Genomic DNA, 20,704 nt, shown 5'->3' on the forward strand with positions numbered 1-20,704 from the left:
TTATAAAATGAAAATCCTTACCACTGTCAAAAATTGGAGAGTTTCGATTAAAGAGTTTTTTGTCGGTCAACAGAGAGGCCAAAAGTGAGATCATGGAAGGAAAATACAGAAGGAGTCAGTTACGAAACGTTTCTATATACCATGAAAACCGTAATTTTTCCTTGTGTGGCACATACCGGAGAAAATGGTTTGGTTTTGGGGTACTTTTTTTTCCGCAAACAACTTCTTACGTAGAAGAAAATTTTCACGTTATCGGCATACAACGAAAAATGCCTACTTTCAGGAACTTTCAGATAGAAACGGCAAGCAGCAGCCGGCTAACGTAGAAAATGGCGGGAAATCATGGTCACGTGGTCACTTTTGCCGTTCGCGTAATGCTATAATCTCTTTAAATGACGACACTGGGAGCATACAAACGCGAACCGGTTTCATTCTCTATGTTATATGTGAAACAGCTCGTACTCAATTTCCTTTGCGAATCATTCGCTAATATTGTTTGAAGTGAACGTGATGGAGCCAAGACTTCCGAAATCAATCGCTGTTAAACTGAAATGTTGTCGTGCAAACTTGTCTCGCAATGTTTTGGCGACTTTGTGGCGGGACAAGTTGCACGAAAATTTCACAGTGTAACATACACTGCAACGGCCAAGATCGTTACGAGGCAAGTTGCAAGAGCGGTTGCCGAAAGTAGAATAAAGTTCTAATTTTCGTGCAACTTGTCTCGCAACGATTTTGGCCGTTTCGCAGTGTAAACAGCGCCTTTAGGATGATGTTGCAAAGTTTTATTTTTAGGTGACGTTTTCGCGCGAAGTCGCCGTCGTAGATCTTAGGGAGCTTACGAAACGAGGACCGACGTACGGTTACGAGGACCTCATTTAAAAAAATACAAGTTCGGGGTATTCATATTAATGTTACGAAAATATTTCATGTCCGTTTTCGCACTGTTAAAAAAAAAAAATGTGTAGTAAAAACTGTCTAGGAATGAAACTGGTTATGATTGGTTTGGGAAGCGTAGAGAGAGAGACACCGAAAATTTAGCGTCATGTGCTAACGTCCTCCACAAGACCTTGAATGTGGTCATTTCACGTCGTCACGTGCAGAGCCATTGTTTTTGCTCACTAAACCTATGGTTTTGTAGCGGCGTCGCTGCAATCGGCGTTCGTCGTTTCGTCAGCTCCCTTTTAAGACCCTAATATCGCCGTGCAAGGACTGAATGTTGCCATAGAAGCCAGGGTTTTTGAACTTTTTTGCTTTCTATCTTTCGCAGAATTGTCAATTCTCTGCCTTCAGTATGACTCAGGTGTTTTGACAGTACAGCCTACAAGCGACAAATGGCAAGGAATGGAATAGTGGCGTCTTTCAATGCTTTGAAGACATAACCCAGCTGTGAGTTTATCTTGTTTGTGTGTTTTTGTTCACTCTCCATCCGAACATATAAAGGTATCAAGTGAGGCTATGATCCTCGCTGTTATGAAACGCAATTTTTGCAATTGCGTAAAGAAGTCTGAAAATTCAGGAATTCAACGGGGTGTTGAACCCGTGACCTCACGATAGAACCACAAAATGACCAGCTCCCAACGTCAGTGGCTTCATAGCTCAGTTGGTTAGAGCGTCGCACCCGTATCGCGAGGTCACGGGTTCAAACCTCGTTGAAGTCCAGAATTGTTCAGTCAAGCTTCTTTACGCAATTGCAAAAATTGCGTTCATAACTGCGAGGATCATAGCTTCACTTGATGTCATATCCGCAGTTCATAATTATCCATTTCATTAACATTTCATCGTGGATATAAAGTTATTCTGGTTTCACTCACTGTGATAAACAGCCATGTTTTTCAACAAAAACAATAGAAGACCTTAGCATAGTAATAGCATTCAATTCCCGGAGGATTGGATCGGGACACCAACATGGCCGCCATTTCATTGTTTGGGGACACCAACATGGCGGCCGTGACGTCAGGGTGAAATCCAAGAATACATGAACGATGTGCGCCGTGGGAAGGATAGAATACAAGTTGCGAAAGGACAACCGAAAAAGCACAGGTATTCTTTTTATTCTCGGCTGACTGATTAGAGAACGATAGACATTGCTAATGAGGCAAAAAGGTAAAGCAAAGAGTCCCTTATCTCATGTTTATTAAGAGGGAAATCTTCTGACCTCTCGACGGATCTATTTGGGGTTTATGCGCCGATCAACTCGAAACTTCAACACCCCTTGGCCCCCCCCCCCCCTTTCCTCCCGGGCGCGAAAGCCCGGGCATTTGAACTTTTGAAGAGTGGATCGTTCAAATTCCCGCCCCCTCGGGCCAAAATGGTGTTCAAATGCCCTACCCTATCGTCAGATTTGTCTGTCATACTCCACTAAAGAACAATCGTCGTCGGCTCCTCCTGTCTTTAATAAAAATTTTTTGTAAGCCAATCGCTCACAAATGCTACATCTCTTCCTTTAAACTCTTCCATCTCGTCCAAACACGTGTTTTATAGCTGTTAGCGACAATTTTCCCCACCCCACGCAGGCAAAGGTCAAATTCCACACTCCTCGAGCACAGAGATAGTCAAATGCCCAGAGTTTGCCCGGTTGAGGGGGGGGGGGATGTTGAAGTTTCCATTTGATCGGCACATTAGCGCTGAAACTTCCACCTCTCATGGTCGTAACCTGTCTTTCAGTATTCCACGGAGAGAGGATATAAAATCCGTAAAAATCGAGAAAAAGTTAAATTTTTGCGAGCATTTGGAGATAGGAAGTGCCTATTTGACACCTCTTACAATGGTTCGATCCCTGTACTTGCGAGGGAGGAAAGACCCAGGTCACTGAAGAAAAGATTTAAAATGAGGTGTGGGTTAGAGATCGAAATCTGTAAAAATTTAGTCACGGCAAGTTTTGAAGGATAACCATGAATTGAACTCTACGAAATCGTAACAGTGCTTGTACTTTGAAGGACAATAATCAGATTTAAGCCCCCCCCCCCCCTTCCTTCCCAGGGCATATATTCGGTGGGGCTGTTTTACTAGTGAGGGACTCTGTTACTTGAGGGTACTGCATTTGGACGACCTTTCCTCCAAGGGTTCAATTTCGGAATCTTACGATAGTAGTGGGAATAGTGGGTTGGAGAGTGGAATAAGAAACAAGCGTTTTTTGAGGGATGCGGAGAGGGGAGGGAGGGGGTTAAAACATTCATTTTACTTCTTGGCACGTATTACAAAGCACAAAAGAGATCTGTATCTTATTTCTCCCTCCTTAAAGGCCTCTTTGGTGCGTTCGGTCCATGCATTCTGCTCTGTAACATCTCCAATCGTATGGATGAAGGATATCTTTACCTTGCTGCTGCGGTCAGGTCGCTCCACTTACTCTCAGAGCCAAGCTGAGAACTCAGGAAACATTCAGGTGAGTGCCACGACAGAAAATGAACTGCGAGATTTGTGTAACGGCCTTTTTTACATAGACGAGAGTGTTTGACCGGGAACCAAAACTCTCGTACAATCAAGACGATCACTACATCTGGGAACTTAAGCTGAAAATTCAAAAGAATATTTTACCTTGAACGAGGCAAACAAGGCTAATTTGCAAGCGAGCAAAAGAATACTAAAATTGTGGCCATTTTTAGAACAGTGCAAGGAAGTGGAGGGCAGTGCAAAGTGACGTAATGCAATTGGTTGCAGCGAAAGTAGAGCGAAGCGCAATATTCAAGGAGAAGTGTAAAAACTTCCAAGTAACGTTTTCGTTGCGCCTAAAGCTAACACGCGTCACCTAAGAGACTATGCTACGATCTAGAGTTTGTCTCGTTTTCTTCTCAACTCTATAACGATTTTTTTTTTCAGGGATCTCTTTGCAATGACGCGATTATTGGTATGTGTTTCCTTAATTGCGCATTGTGCCAGATGGACCGTCAACTAAAGAGCAGCGGAAAGTAAACGACTTCAAGCAAGTCAACAGTTTTCGGTGGAACATAAAAGTAAACTGTAGTTTTTTTTCCTCGTAACAAGCGAAGAGTTTTGCTGTGTGATGAAGTGAACTTTATTGGTTGCTTGCGTTTTTCAATGGAATGTTTTCAGTTTTTAGTCATAGGTTTTAGAGTTTTGTCAAATAGTGGTGTCCCGGACCGAATGTTACCAAAATAATTTAACACACCCTTTGACAGTAGAGTTTTAATGGAATTATAAGGGAGGGCGCCACCATGGTCTAATAAAGTCCTCATCGGTTTTCTAGTCCATACCTTGTTGTCCTGATGCCGACTTGTATTCATTTGCAGAAGTTATGAGCAGTAAATTTGTATCAAAACAATTAATTTCAGCCTCACTCTTATTTGAGACGCGGGTTATAGGGTTAGGATGCAGCCATGGCAACGGCGCTTGTGATTACTTCAGGAAACCATAGGCACAAACATTGTAAAACGGAAACAATAGAGCCTTATCGCAAATACAACGGAGCTGCGTGGAATCAGGAGTCACTGAGTACTGACAGGTGTCAGATAGCCAACTTGCTTTTGTATAAATGAACTCGCCGTGTCTTGGTGCTGTTGATAAATTTCCATTCTCCTGATCTATAGGTGGTTTTCATCGCGGCCATATTGGTAGACGAAGACAGGAGAGCTCTAATTAAATCCTTTTTTGGTCCACTAGAATTTGTCCATCACACCATTGTCACTTCGGTCTCAAGAGATTGGTTGAATACCATGATGTCACGGCAGCCGTGTTGGTATTCCAAAACAAAGAAACCGCGGTCATGTTGGTAGTCCAAACTAATCCTCTGGGTACTTTCTTTTGTTTAATCGAATTAGCATCCATTTTAGTCACGTGAGTGAAAACGCTCTATAGGTGGTTTGCAACCAATCTCTAGAGACACAGATAACTATAGCGAAATGTACAATCGCTGGTGGACGAACAAAAGAAGCTAATGAGAGATCTTTTGTTTTCGTCCACCAACATGGCGACGATGACGTAACGTGAAAACCACCTATTATCATTACTGGCGAGTTTTTATTCTTTCAGTAGGAAACGATATGTAAATTAAAAAAGGAAAAATCTGCATTAGTTTCGTTGGATTTTTGGTCATATGCTTCAGTATAGTCCCCACTTGTTCAAAGGTTGGATAACTCTATCCAGTGGATAAAAAACAATATGCAATGGATAAAATATTCTTCACGAAGGTTTTCGTACATGCCTTTACTTAAACCCCGTCCACACATATCCGAAAATTTTTGTATCCTTATTTTTTTTCCGAATGTGGCTTGCGTCCACACGTATCCGGCGAATTCGGTGGTCCTATCGGGAATTTTTCGAGTACGGTCTCCAGAGTGGAAATTTTTGAATGAGCTGCGAATTCGCATACGTGTGGACGGTTGTAGGGTCACCTCGCAGCTCTTACAAGGTCTCACCTGATTGGAGACCACCCTTGAGGTTTAACAAAAGAACAAATAACAGAAACAATGGACCCTAGGCCTAAAACAAAAGGGCTGCAACTCTATCCTCTAGGGTCCATTGTTTCTGTTATTTGTTCTTTTGTTAAACCTCAAGGGTGGTCTCCAATCAGGTGAGACCTTGTAGGAGCTGCGAGGCTACCGGGGTCGGTTGTATACGCAAATTTTCGAATACGCTGACTTAACACTATCGGATGCAGTCTTTTCCGGGTGACATAAATCAACTTGGCGTATCGAGCTTGGACCATGAAAGACTCTCACGTGCAACACGTTAACAAAACAGAGAAAATGGTGCCAACATAGGATTTTGCCCATGCTCAACTAGCAAAGTCTTCCCGTTGTCAAAAGCATTGGGCACTAGGGGATATTGGGATACGTGTGGAAAGTTAAAAGGATTCGAAAACGGTTGGCTTACGCAAGGGGAAGGGGTCACGTGAGCAGCAAATTCAGAGATCTTTGTTCAGACAAGCTGTCGGATAGGATAGAGCGACTTTCATATGACCTTGAAAAGTAAACGTAAAAACAGAACGTAAACAAAAAATGCAAAACATTTAATTGGCTTATCGAACAAAAACAAACCAGCGCCAATTTTCACTGGCTTTGAAAACGCGGATTCAAACAATGTCATCTCTCCGTGGAACTTTCTGCAAAGTTTTGCTTTGACGTCATTTGAAATGCAGTAATGTGATTGGGTAATCGAACTGTTTACTGCCCATATTAGGAGTTTCCTTGGCGGGAATAAGGAGAAGCCTTGTTTTTTAATGTTTCCAAACATTGCTCCGTGAAACAAATTGCGAACACTTTTTTCAAGGTCATACGAAAGTCGCTCTAGTAACTTCTTTAGTGGATAAAGTTATTGTCAGCCTTAGAACAACTTGAGCCGTAATTAACTTAATAATAACTTGACTAGAGGGAGGATTAAATTCGGGTCTGTTTTTATTTTCCTTTTAACAAGCAAAAAACCGCTAAATTTTAAGGCATTCCTAAAACTATACAACAGATTCACGCTAGTTCGTATTGTCTGACATATAATTGCTTCAGGAACGTGTTTTTTTAAAATTTAAATTTCGTAAAGGAACGTTGCAAAAACCCGCGTATAAGATTTTAAGAAACTGTCAAGCTAAGATTTTCCATTGAATCTATTGAATGACCTGCCTCGACTAGCTGTGCTACCTGTGGGTCGGTCTAAATTGTTATTTGTTCTTTAGCTTGTTTTTGTTGAGACCCTTTTCATAAGAACCTGTGTCAAGCTCAAGTTTCAAAGCAGGTTCTTTGTTTCAAGAAAATCTAGAACTTAAAATTCATAAATCGAAAAAAACATTCAGTTTGGCTTCAAAATGTACAAAGGGTTTGTATTTAATTAAATTCTAGTCATTTTGATAAAGAAAATAACAACTTAAATTTCCCCTGTTAATTTTAACCACTGATTTGAATATGAACCTTATATTAAGCTAACTTGGAAAACCTAAGGTCTAGTAGCGTGGGTTTTTAGCTCTTTCATCGAATCGTTAATTCTCCCAACTAGTACCATAGAGATCTTTGTCGGGTAGTCATGAGAATTCGGTGTTATATCAGTCACACCTGATAATAATCTTCATTCTCAATACCTGCCTGAATGATATTTCATTGAGATTGTGAAGATAATTTACATACAGATCACGCCTGCGGTTGGCTCAAAAATTTCGTGCCTTTATCCGGCCAATCTGAGTTAAAGCGAAGCACTTGTGAGTTGCCCCCAGGCGTTTTTCCGCTCGTTTTCATTTCTTTCTGTCTTGATTAGCTAATTTAATTGTGTGCGTGTCTGGTGAATGGCCGTAATAATTTGATGTAGATCAAAACCGCTCCGTCAGCCGCCGGAGGTAAATTCCAGTCGCGAACAGATTTCAAATTGTCACATGTCTTTCCAATAACCTGTACTTAGTAGTTATTAACATAATTATCAGCTTCTCGTACTGGGAACTTACTCAATTCAGAGATCCCTCCTAAAAGGTGCTTGCAGTGCATTAAACTTTAAGGAAATCAACAAAACCTGTACAAGCGATCGTTTTGCTTTAATTCAGTTGAGTCGCTCAGTTACAACAGCCCTATGGATGATTTGAATGTCAGGTTTAACAAACTAATGCTGAATTTTCTAATTCCAGCAATCATCAGATCGACAACTCAGAAAATGCCCTCCTATATATAACCATTTTTTAGCGATGCTGTGCGCGCCGAAGGGGCGCGCGCGCGGAGAACCATGGTTAAGAAAATATGGTAGCCCATCGACGCGAGGAAGTTTGGTTTTGGTGATGACGTCATCGCATGACCACCGCTTTCATGTAAGCCAGTAGGCAAAATGTCGTACTGCAGGAACCAACGTATTTTGTTGGAAAGTTGAAGGGCCAGCGTATTGCATTTGACACTGTGTTTAGTACGACAAAACAAAATTTTGAAGGCAACCAAAACACACGAGCTAAGTTTTTTAATTCTGAGTCTTACAACGAGGAAAGAAGATAAAAGACAGAGAGAGAGAGAGAGAGACATAAAAATCCAGTAAGCAGGCGATTAGTAAACGATGCTGAACGCCTGTGAAGGAGTGCAACTGAGAGCGCATGAGAAAATAGACGAAATATCAGCGAAAATAAACGAACAACAGAGTAAGAAAAAGCCCGGATAAAGAGGCAAAATCATAATGACGAGCAGCAGAAGAAAGAAAAAGCGCAAGCACGAAAAGGAATAGGAAAGGAAAGGAACTTTATTTTAGTGTCTAGTCGTTCTAGCGCTGGAGCACTAATTGTGAACACTGTGAACTGAAATCAACAATTAACGCAAATCAAGTCAAATTTTGGTTTTTGAGGAGAGAGGAGACCGGAGTACCTGGAGAAAAACCTCTCGGTGCAGAGTAGAGAACCAACAAACTCAACCCACATCTGACCCCGGATGTGGGAGTGAACAGATTGGAAATAAGTTGTCAAAAGTAGCAGCATCTACAGTTGTAAAGCAGCCTTAATAAGCTTGTCCAATTCAACTGGGGCGACTTGGGTTACTGAGTAACCCTTCTAATCGTCTAAAGTTTGGGTGAGATGCAAGATTTTAGTAGCCACCATCAGTTAACCCGACGTCTTCTCTCTATTGCAAAGTATTTATTGACTGAGCAAAAACTAAGCAATTGGTACAGACCTTAGGCTTATAATTGAAGAGAGGCTGCTCCCTTTCTTAAGCGAAAATCTAATGGGTATTTTCTTGCAAAATCAGTCAGACATATAGTTATGAACAAAAGAAACAAATTAACACCAACTTTAAAAATCTTACACTCTGGGCGGAAAAAATTAAGATATTAGAAAAGAATTGAAACAACAAGTAATTTATGCACCCACGCATGCATATAATAATAATAATAATAATAATCTTTAATACTTATAGAGCGCATAACTCTATATGAATATAATCTTATGCGCTAAATTTACAACAATATAAAATATAAAAAATAAAATAAAATACAACAATGATCTCAAGAATGTGATTACGAGAATAAATACAAATGTAAGAAAATATAGAAATAATTGTGCTAACTAGTATTATAAAGGAAATTTAAATTAAAATAAAAATAAAAAATAAAAGTAAAAGTCAATTATAAGCTGTTTTGAATAGAAACGTTTTTAACAGAGATTTAAATTTCTTAAAATCTTGTTCTTTACGAATACTCTTTGGTAAATTGTTCCATACTGTCGGGGCTGCTACACAGAATGCCCGATCTCCTAATGTTTTCCTTGTCTTAATTGTTGGGAAAGTTAGAAACAGTCCATTGTTGGAGCGAAGGTTATATTGAGTGTTAGATCTAATGTTTATAAGTTCCTTTAAATACTCTGGTGATTGTCCATAAATTGATTTGAAAGTAAGTATGGCTATCTTGAATAGTACTCTATATTTGACGGGAAGCCAGTGAAATGCTTTAAGTACTGGAGTTATATGATAGGTCCGTGGTGTATATGTTATCAATCTGATAGCAGAATTCTGAACGCGCTGTAATTTGTTTACATGTACCTCAGGCAGCCCATACAGAATACTATTGCAATAGTCGATTCTTCCAATCACAAAAGCATGGACAAGTTTTTCAGTTACGTCTTTAGTTAAATATTTCCGAATATGTCTTATATTATGAATGTGGAGGTATGCAGTTCTGCAAGTCTTGTTTATATTTTCCTGCAGTGTAAGATGGTTATCTAACCATGTCCCAAGATTCTTTGCAGTAGTAACAGCAGTTACTGAAGCTTTATACCAATAGTCAGATTTTGTGGGCTTATCTTCTCGAGTTGTTGTTTAGTTCCTATAATCATGAATTCTGTTTTGTCATCATTAATTTTTAACTTGTCAATGAGCATCCATGTCCGTAATTCATCGATACACTTTTCCATTGATGCAATTGCCTGTGATTGCGAGGTGTTATTGGGTGAGAATGCAAGGTACAATTGCGTATCATCCGCATAGGTGTGTACATCTGGTAAGTTATTGCGTATTATATGGAAGAGCTTACTGGAATAAATAGTGAACAATAACGGGCCAAGACAAGATCCTTGTTGCAGTCCAAAGCGTAGCTTGAAATCTTCTGACTGACATCCATCATAGATGATACGTTGACGTCTATCAGACAAGTACGAGGAGAGCCAGGCCAGAGCCGTACCCCTTATTCCAAAGCTTGACTGAAGACGTGACAGTAAGATCTTGTGGTCCACGGTATCGAACGCAGCACTTAGGTCAAGTAATACCAACAGGGTAACTTTCTGATTGTTCATATTCATTAATAGATCGTTGTGCACCTTCAGTAATGCTGTTTCAGTGCTATAACTTTTACGGTAAGCTGACTGTAGCTTTGGAAATAAATCAAAGCGCACTAGATGCTCATGAAGTTGATTAAACACCACTCGTTCTGTAAGTTTAGAGATGAACTGTAGGTTGCTCTGCAGGGGCAAAAAATGATCATGATCTGCACTAGTAGGTTGTGATATTTAAGACATGCAAACAATTTAATCCATGAAAAAGCCCTTCTAATTCACAAATTAAAGGCCCAGCACCAAACGAGTTTTACAGAACTACGTTATTAGAAATAAATAAACACATTAAATTTACAAGATTTCTCTTGTATAGAAATATAACCCAAGTAAAAATTGAAATTGATGGCGAAAAAATTTGTTCCCTTTAGTTTTGCCTCAGTATGGGGCACATTCGATAATGCATTACAAGAAAACTCTGAAAAATACAGAACTCGTGCTTCAAAATCCTTTACGCCCAAAATTGTTCGCAGTAATACAAATGGGGAGGCTACGAAACGACAGAATGAAGTAGACAACACTGCAACCAATTGGTGTAATGAGCGAAAAACACAAATTTCGGTAAATTTGTTCGCAGTCCACTGCGAAAATGACCAAGGCGTCAAATGACAAATTTTCAATTTTCTCTTGATCTGCACTTTTTTCTCTCTAGACAATAAAGGAACATGCCAACCGGCATCGACTCGTGATAGACGTGGTACCATTGACGGTATCTTGTGTTTTGGAAGAACGTTCTCGAAGCCATAATTTGCGGGTTTTTTTCGGACAACACTCTCGAAGACGTTGCCGTCTTACGGTCGAGTACACTTGTTCTCAGTTTTGGGACTCGGACTCGGCCAATCGAATAAATTTCAAATACTTCTAAACTCTGCTCTTGATAAAATTGTTGTTTTCTTACTCTTTTTCTGTATCCCAAATGTCTGCTGTCGATTATATCGCCTGTAATGACGAACTGACACTGCTATAATGACAATCAAACCGACAAAACTAAAAGAACCGGCGATGATATAGACTATTTTTCTCCCGGATTGTACGGAAGCCGCTGTAATTCCCTTAGTTTTTGTGGGCGTTGGTGGAGTTTCCGTAGAGATTTGCGTCTTTGACGAACTAAAAAGCAGTGATGTGATCGACGCTATCGTTCTAGATGTCGATTCGACAACTGTGTACTTTTCGTCGCAGGATTTTCCTGTCCAAGTCTCAAAACAAAAACATTTGCCCAAATTGGTACACAATCCGTGACCAGAACAGTTGTTGGGACACCCTGGCACCTTTTTTAGCAGCACATCAAGGGACTTACATTGTCTGTTCAAGCACACCTTTCCGTCCCCGCACTTTGTTCCTTCGAGAGTGATCGCTGCCTCGGGAGCTTTCACGCCCAGTTCTAAACTAGTGCCCTTACAAGTAATCACCTGATCACCAAGATGCCAATACGAATTCATCACGTCACGTTTTATCCCTAAAACAGGTCGTCGGTTTTTAGATAAGCACCATAACTTGCCGCATTTCGCGTTCTGGAAATCACAAGTTCGGTATTTTCCTTTTCTTGTCTTTCGGCAGTGGCCAAATTTGTCACCTCGTGTATTATGATACTGGTAACATTTATCAGGACCAGACACAGCATCGTTACCCCAAAGTTCCTGACACTGTTCATCATGGCTCAGGCATTCACCAAAATAACAGTACGCCGAGTTCTTCGCGCAGGGATAACCATTTTGGACGTAGTTATTCTCGGGACACATCCCGGAAGATCCCGTACAAGTCTCAGGAATGTCGCATTCGTTCAAGGTCTCTCTGCAAAGAGTCCCTAGCGTTTTAAATTTACAGTCCTCACAGCATGCTCCATCGCCGCACTGCGCGTGCGCATGTAGCTTGCACGTCTCGTGATCGCAGCAGTTGTCTCCCTTGTCCTTACATTCTTGTGCAGTCCCACAATCACATTCTTCACCCTGTCCGAGAATCCCGTCCCCGCAAACCGGGCCTCCAAACAAGGTCTCCGGGACGTTCATTAGACAGGAGCCCAACCCCCTTGACAATCCTTCCTGGAATTCTTTAACACTGCAGTTGCTAAAATCAGTGGCTGGCTCGCTCCCGATTGACTCGCTCATAACGCATCCTTGCGATTTACTCGCGTTGCACACGCACTGGGGCAAGTCGTCGTCGTGGTACATACCGAACACGTGACCCAGCTCGTGAGCAAATGTGTTGGCGGTAAACGCAGCATTTGCGCTTGCGTCGTAGATGATTCCCGCTGATTTTTTGGTACAGATTGACATTACTTGCGCTTTTCCTCGTACCGATTCTTTCAGCTTAGCTCCTGTCAAAAGCATCGTCACATCATTGGCATGTTTTCCAAGAAGATTTTTTTTTCTGTATTTTATTAACTTCCCTAAATAAATATCAGCATCGTCATCCGGCTTTAACTGTTCATTCACGTCCCAAGTTTCTATGGCAACCAATGCCAAACGTACATTTAGCGGCTTAAAAATACTGTCCACGATGTTTGCAATTAGCTTTGCTCTCTGATTCGTTTTTGTAAGATTTTTTCCGTGAGCTTCAAATTGCATGACGTCGTTTATAATAACAAGTTCAACATACTTGGTTTTGCTTAAGACATCTTTGCTGATTTCTCTGCGAAGTCTTAAATTGTTTCTGTTCGTAAAACTATAAAGAGCATTTCTCTGCATACCTAGTGCGTTTATCCGCTTGTCATGTCTAATATTGTGCTTAAATGTCCCATGATCGTCTGATATGACACCTTTGGTCTTGTAGAATAAGTGTAACCCAGTAGAATCTTCTGTCAGCGGTTTCAAGTAGTAGGATATGCGCCCGTCATTTACGAGGCCTTCAATTCCTTCACAGGTACTTAAAGATACTGTTGACTTTTTCTTTCCTCTGAGGATACCATAAAAGTAGCATTCGTTGACATTCTTCTTTAAACCGTCTAGTTTTTCTTCATATTTCGCAGCAAAGAGTCCGTGGTTTTGGAACAAGTCGAGCGTGAAGTTTTGCTGGAAAGCTGTAAATGTTAATTCTGCTTTAAAGTCCGCAATTCCATACTGTGAAAAAAGAAGAGAAGGAGCACAATTTTAACTGCTGTATGCTACAATAGCTCCCCTCCATAATTTACATGATAGCGCAGCTGTAGGTAACTAATTTGCATGTATGCTAATCGATTGAGCCAATCACAACAGACCCAGACTATGAATTCATCCAATGATGATGGAAAAAAAATTAGTGCAGCCTGCCGCTTTGCGCGGGAAAAGCCACGGAGCAGTGGTGCGATATTTTTAATTAAGCTAATCACGAAGCGGAGAACTAGAAAACCAAGGCTAGCCCAAAATTACTTTTCACAGAAAGTTGCAAAGTGTTTCTCTGAGAGTGACTTTAAAAGAGGGTTTTGCGAAAACTAGGAATGCGTAGGATAAAGCTAAGAGCTCATCACTTTGAGCAAAGAACTGGTACTCACGTTGAGTTATCTGATTATTGTAATGTTCATATCCTCCATGTTTTTTTCTTGTTCAAATAATGCTTAGGTGACTTTAACAGAGACCGGACACTGCAGTGTGTTTATTAGGGGTCAAAGACGCAATACTTATCACAAAAGCTGTTTTGAGGTGACTGAACACAGTTTTTAAGCACTTATACTCTCGTTTCTGCCATATTTATGCAGTTTTTGCCTAAAAGCTCAAACTTGGTCACTGATTAGTGCTACCACGAAAGTTTATATCCTTGACGGTCAATGTGCTCTGCAGGCTGTTACCATGGTAACTCATCTGGAATAAAACAAGGCCTAAAATAATAAAACTTATATAGCGCCGATATCAATATTGCTACTTTCATCAGCGCTTAAATCGTAAAACTACAAAACCTACTAAAAACGAGATTAAAAAGCACATAAAATTACCAAAAAGCTTTCTGGAATAAAAATGTCTTCAGTGTCTTTTTAAAAGATGCTACCGAGGAGCTGCTCCTAATCGCATAGGGCAATCAATTCCATATAGTTGAGGAGCAGCAACCGCAAAAGATCGATCTCCTAACGTTGTTAAAGTCTTGAATTTTACAGGCTTTAGTAGCAGTCTATCACAGTCGGAGCGAAACTTGTATTTACATGCTTCTTTAAGACTAATAAGGTCCTGGAGATAAAAAGGCGCTAAGCCATTGATAGCCTTGTACGTTAACAGTAATATCTTAAAGTCAATAGCCCGTTTCACGGTTAGTTTTTCTCATTTGCATTACAATGTAATCTAACGTGGGTGCGAGGCAATTTCGGGTTAAAACTACAAAATAGCAGGAAATTGCCTCATATGCATGCTAGATTACATTGTAATGCAAATGAGAAAACCTGACCGTGAAAAGGGCTATTCGGGAATTTAACCGGCAGCCAGTGCAGATTATTCAACAGCGGTCTTACATGCCAGTATTTGGATTGCTGGAAAATTATCCTAGCAGCAGCATTTTAGACCCTCTGTAGCTTATTAAGCTGGTAGGCTGGCAGGCCATAGAGCAGGCTGTTACAATAGTCGATGTGACTTAAGACAAATGCGTAAATGAGCGTCTCAGAGGACCGCCTAGAAAGATATTTCCTAATTCTTCTTGTATTATACAAGTAATAAAAAGAATTGGAGCACGTGTTATTTACATGAGAATTCATTGAAAGAGTCGAGTCTAACCATGTCCTCAAGTTCTTAACTACCTCTGTTGGTCTAATGACAAAGTCTCCAATCAAAATATGATCGACGTTATCCTTGGCTAATTGTTGCTTGGTACCTATGATTAGGAATTTTGTTTTATCTTCAAAAAGATGCTTTTTCCTCATTTGCGCAAAATTTACTCATTAGTTTTTTGCAGCATTTGCTTAAAATAATCATGGAAATAAAGTACGTTTAACCGCTGTTATCACAGAATTTCAACAGACGGATTTTTCATAATTCGCTGATAGACGTTTTTTCGTTTTCCCAAATTGACGGTTACAAAAATGGACCTTCACTGCGACTGCGCATAAATTGGAAGTATGCTGACCAATAGAAAAGCGGACTCTAGGGAGGAGATTGCTCTGAAATATTATCACTTCTAAAAGTCCTAAAACGTAATGAAAGCGAATCTACACAGCATTTCCAAGACCATCGCGACAAGAAGAAAAATAGTTTTCGCCATATTTGTTTTGTTTTTAAAAAATACGCGCCGGCCTTATTAATTCAATGAACATCACTGACTGACGAAAAACTGTGTTCAGCCACTTTAAACAAAGATGACGAGGGGCTAACGTTTGAAACACCATCCATTCAATGTTTCAACGGTGGTGATTCCACCATTATCCACTCGTTTGATTAACCAGACCAAATGCTCGGGTTTCACTTTCCCAACGACGCAGCCACACAATTTCTTCAGAAACTAACCTCCATATAGTTTTCTGCGATATTTTTTAATTTACTCATATTTTTCTTGAAAATTGAGGCTTTTGTATAAGGACAACGCTATGCACCTTTTCTAAAGCAAGAGGATATTCGCGACATTAAACGTCGATAAGCTTAAGATATCAATTAAAGTTATGATCCTCGCAGCTATGATCGCAACTTTAGCAATTGCATGAGAGAAGCCTAAAAAGTTCAGGACTTCAACAGAGTTTGAACCCGTGTCCTCGCGATACCGGGGCGACGCCATAACCAACTTCACCAGGAACCCATGACCCGGAGCCTACAACTCTACTGTGTTCGTGTAACGGCGTTTTCACAGACCGATTTATTTTTAGATTGAATTTCCCGCGAATGAGAATCCCACAGGGGCCCGATGACCAATTACAAGAAATTAAGCTGACGCCGGAACTGCCTTTGTTTTTTGACCTAATTCGCGGGAAGGGCTAGTCTAAAAATAAACCTACTTGTGAAAACGCCGTTTCACAGACGCTGTATGGAAGTTGCATGCTCCAGATGGGCTCCTGACTTCACTTGATTTCATATCCGCAGTTCAAAATATAAGATTCATTTCGTCGGTTGAAGCTTAACATGGAACCTAATTAAAACTTTTAATTAAACATGAATGGTCAATGCATTTCAAGTGTACTCAAACAAAATCAAAATTTCAGTTTATTCTGGTACTAATTTTTTTTCAATGCATCAATTCGTTGAATATCAGTTGAAAGTAGGTCAAAGATCAAGTTCTAATTTTTAGCAAATGGAAGACTTAGTTATCTATTGTAGACAACGGGCAGGGGGTGAGAACGTTTCGTGAGAAAAATGGTCGCTCACAATCTGAAGGTGAACCCCACAATGTTCCTTCGGACAAAAGCCGTCGCAGCTTAACGCTGGCGCGAGAAGGTACCCCACCCAAGACTTCTCGAAGCGCCGGAATATTTTTTGTAAGACTAAGAGTTTGCGCAAAATTTAGTTGAGTAATTAAGTTAAAACTACTCTCAAGTTTTTTAAGATAACCTCGCTGTTACTAAGTGCAGCATTGATTGTGATGCCGGAATTAAATCACTGTTTGACAATGCTTCTTAGGTACTGGCTGTCATTAGCGCTGTTAAACCCTGTTGGCCGTATAGACACTTTAAGTGGACTTTGATGACAATCCGGAAACACTAATCCTAACGGCGAGAAATAGTTATTTTTTGGCATTGAAATTTAGCCGCAACACACGAATAGTTTACATCGTGAAGAGCCAGTCCATTGACTGCCCTAAAATTTTTCGGTAAAAAAATCTGGTAACTTAGTCATCTCCCGATACATGCTTTGTAAGCTTTAGAGTTGTAACGTAAACAAGGATTTTAACCCCATTCGAGAGAGTCATATTTTAAGGCCCCCAGCCGAGAGCATATTGATAATGTAAATTATCCAACGATTCTAGAGATTCGTTCTTTATTTTGCGAACTGTGTTAAAATCGGCCTCCCCAAGGCAAACTGTATGAGTACAACGAAGAGAAAAGTACTATTACGTTGCTTCAGAGGTGAAAATATTTTAAAACTGGTAAACAGCAGGACATTGAACAGCAGGACATTGAATCGTTAGTGACCTACAAGGCTATAAACACTGATGACTGACAAAGGCTTTCCTTCGATAATCACTTTGTGAAAGAGAATGTCTTCCTCTCTCGAGATTAATCGTGTGAACTCAGTCAACACTCCACTAATAAAAAGAATGACTACAGTTCTCTTTGCCAGTTCTCATATCTATTGATATAAGTCATGCGTTGTATCATTGAAGAATCCTTTGCGACAAACCGGAGGGGTCGTAAAATCGCGAAGCCCTAAGTTCACACGGCGAGTCTTAATTTCGTATATCGTTATTTTAATGCGAACAACAATGACGAAGCTACCAATATCACTCGCATTTTGAAGCAATACTTGCTAAAAATGTTTCTGTAAAATAACATGTAACGATTTACTTTTTTCTGGATCCCCACAGAGCGAAAGGTTGTAATCACACTGAAACACGGCTTTAGTATTTGATCAAATATACCGGGACATTGTCGTAAAGAGCTTCATCGCTTACCTTGTGTTTACTGAAATCGTGGAAGTTTCTTTTATTCTTCGATCTGTTCTCTTCTGCGATATACTTCAGCCGCGGTATGATAACTTGAAAATCTGTTGGATCTAAATTTGTTAAAGTGGATTTTGCACCAGCAGACACCTTAAAATTTAGGGCATGATTGCCGTTTCCAAAGCAGTACGTATTAAACGTGAGGACCAAGAGACGAAGCATCCATACTGGGCACAGAAACATGGTGAAATCCGTAGCTGAATGCTCCGCTTTTCTTTGAGTAAATCTTTAGATGTTTTACAAGCAGTAGCGAATGCCTCAAGATGTAAACCAAAGATACCCGATGAGCAGAAATTCTGTAAATTATGCCAGCGGACGATGTGACTTTTCTGTCAATATTATGTCAGAGAGAGAAGTGAAGATGTGTTATCTGCTAATTATTCGCCTGCTCGGTATTGTGAACTTTGATTTCCTTAGATTCTCCGAATCTGTGAAACAGCTTTTCTCCAGCTCGGACTTCTGCAATACCACTCATACATCTCATTTGCTTCGCCGGAAATTGTTGTCATCAGAGTTTTCAAGTTCTATGCCGGCTGGGATTCACGCCCTTTCACAAACACATCACAAATACAAAGTTTCTCAATAGTGAGTTGTCATTAATTTCCTTTTTTTGGGTTATCTTTGGACACCGTTTTTAAGTATCATGATATTAGTCTTCTTGAGCTGAGGAAGAAACGGTCGAGCTTGTGTTTGCCCGCAATAACAATACTGAAACAGATTTCGCGATATCCTTATAGATAATTCAACTGTTTGTTTATTTTTGTGCTCTTTGGTAATAGGAATGCATTTTAAAAGCCACTTATTGTCTTAGATATAGAACGTAGATACTTAAGAAAAGGTCTAGACGTGGATTGGAATACCTCTGGACTCTGGTCATTTCCAGCACTTACCTCAAGTAAAGTTATTGTGTAAAGCATCTGTGAATATCAAGATCGTTATCTCAATTTCACAGACGTTGTCAAAATCACGAGAGAGGACAGCGCGTGTTGAAAATGACCCCTCGTGCGCTGACCGGAGCAATTAAACGCTCTAATGACTTTTTAGAAATCAATTGTCGTTTCCTGCTCTTACGTATCTCGCCTTTGCAGACACGCCGGTTTGCCATTAATGACCTGCCCAGATCATCCAAAAGCATGAAACAATTTGCCCTGTGAGAGACAAATTGAGTTTTATCGCTATTTTTCAGTCGATGGATTTTTTTTGTTTGCCGGTGATACACTAAATTTCACCTCTGTGGCAAGCAGCTTATCGCCTGGCCGGCGGATCAAAGCATTAATTGAGTAGGAGATTTCGTTTCTTCTCATCGTTCAGTATTTTTAGGCCAACCTAACTGACTTAACTTAAAAGCAGTTTCCTTTTCCGTCTGGAAATAAAATTTCGGTTAACTTAATTGCTCACGGCTGGACGTAAGGTAATCACATCTTACACATCATCTCAACTCAATGGCTCATTGTTTGTACATCCAATTAACGGTAAATGGTAGTCTGCCGTTTTTTTGGATGTCACGCAACGCTCCCCCACCAAAGAACCAGTGGGGCGAGAGTTGCGTGACACCACGCCCTAATAACGGCTGCGAAGGAGACTACGGTAAATGGACGTTTGCCAACAAATATTACAAACAACTAAGGTGACCAGATATATATTTTTGTGAACTCGACAATCCTGTGCTGGTTGTAAAACCTTGATTTTCATTTCCTATGCCATAGTTTTCTGTTTTCTGGCGTAATATTTGTCAACTTAATTGTAGCAGCAATGACCAGGGTCTAATCAGCGTGTAACTTCCTTAAATCATGCACCATAACTTTAATTTTAGCAATTCTTTATATCGGTAAAATCGGAACAACTGTTTTTGGACGGTGCCAGACGAAATTCCATTTTGATACATTGTCACCGTAGAGTCTCACATTTTGATAAACGTCAGAGAGTGACTTTTTACTTTCCTCGGTCAACTTTAAGCATCACTTGATTCCCGAAGTATAAGTGTCCCCATAACTAGTTTTTCACGATAACCCTAAATTGTTATAAATGGGTAGTTGGCGTTTCGAGACTTCAAGGTTTGGTCTGGCATCTGGTCATCTGTGCATCTCTGGGTATGAGTGAACCTTCTCATTCTTTTCAAAACCAAAAGGAAAGATGGCAGACAAAATTTTTTTGGCTTAATCAACAGATGAATACTAATCTCTTTCCGTGCGATGCTATCGAGATCTTCATTTCAAAACTTGCAGTGACATGAGTTGGTTTACCGGACTTTACCGAGGCCCAGATATGGTGCAATCCTATCATTGTTTTATTGCGGTTAACCTTTTGCTGATCACGCTCCAGTTTTCAGGCAGTGAATGCCACGGAAGTATTGGTCCTTTGCCACGCGAATGTGGCTGCCTGGTCATTTCTAAAAATGTAACCCGGAAACTATAGATTCGGGGTCATGATCACGGTAATAGCGACCTTTAGATCGGATCGAAGACGAGAACGACTACGTGTACGAGTTTTCCGTTCTGAACAAGCGCACTTCGAAAAATGTCGGCCTCCAAACCTTACACACATGCTCAGTACGGAAAATCGTACTCGTAGTTGTCCTAGGTTGTCTTCCGATCAAAGGTCCCTAAAAATCGTAATAATTTGGCAAATTTACTGAGCGGGTAATGCATCAATCAATTCCGGCGGTGCCCATCGTCCCCCCCCCAAGTTGTCAGTCCCGGGGGTGGGGCATTCTCAATTTATCGCGGCCCGGGGGCTGGGCATTAGCTTACCCCGGGGCGACCCCCGGGCATTTGACACACGTGTTTTCGAATTAACATGGAAGAGTTTATCGGAAAAGACGAGGCCTTCGTTTAAGACTGGTTTGTCCGTCACGGACTCGAAAAACTTGTGGATGTTTTTAAAGGTATGTTTTCTCAATTTTAGGTATTTCTTCCTTTATACTTGTAAGCATATGAATATATAAAA

At 40.4% G+C, this 20,704-nt stretch overlaps 1 protein-coding gene, 1 non-coding gene and 1 pseudogene across 2 annotated transcripts; 1 reads left to right on the forward strand and 2 right to left on the reverse strand.

The window, feature by feature from the left end:
* Nucleotides 1-10,186, reverse strand: part of LOC137971482 (disintegrin and metalloproteinase domain-containing protein 12-like) — a 16,871-nt pseudogene extending 6,685 nt beyond the window's left edge.
* Nucleotides 1,586-1,658, forward strand: Trnat-cgu (transfer RNA threonine (anticodon CGU)). The gene has a single exon. It is a non-coding gene; the product is annotated as a tRNA-Thr (tRNA).
* On the reverse strand, nucleotides 8,555-19,217 carry LOC137970971 (disintegrin and metalloproteinase domain-containing protein 12-like). Its single transcript, XM_068817657.1, has 3 exons — nucleotides 18,649-19,217; nucleotides 17,711-18,305; nucleotides 8,555-13,278 (listed from the first exon to the last, which is right to left on the reverse strand). Exons 2-3 carry the CDS (start codon nucleotides 17,939-17,941, stop codon nucleotides 11,074-11,076), a joined length of 2,436 nt encoding a protein of 811 aa, XP_068673758.1. The 5' UTR covers nucleotides 17,942-18,305; nucleotides 18,649-19,217; the 3' UTR covers nucleotides 8,555-11,073.
* Nucleotides 19,218-20,704: the final 1,487 nt, after the last annotated feature.

Source organism: Montipora foliosa, chromosome 9 (assembly GCF_036669935.1).
Source record: "Montipora foliosa isolate CH-2021 chromosome 9, ASM3666993v2, whole genome shotgun sequence".
Lineage (NCBI taxonomy): Eukaryota > Metazoa > Cnidaria > Anthozoa > Scleractinia > Acroporidae > Montipora > Montipora foliosa.

Excerpts from the sequence above, each read along its gene's own strand:
- LOC137970971 (XM_068817657.1), bottom strand. The coding sequence starts at position 17,941 with ATGTTTCTGTGCCCAGTATGGATGCTTCGTCTCTTGGTCCTCACGTTT. Across the intron at positions 13,279-17,710 it reads ACGATTTCAGTAAACACAAG|TATGGAATTGCGGACTTTAA; the intron begins GTAAGCGATGAA and ends CTTTTTTCACAG.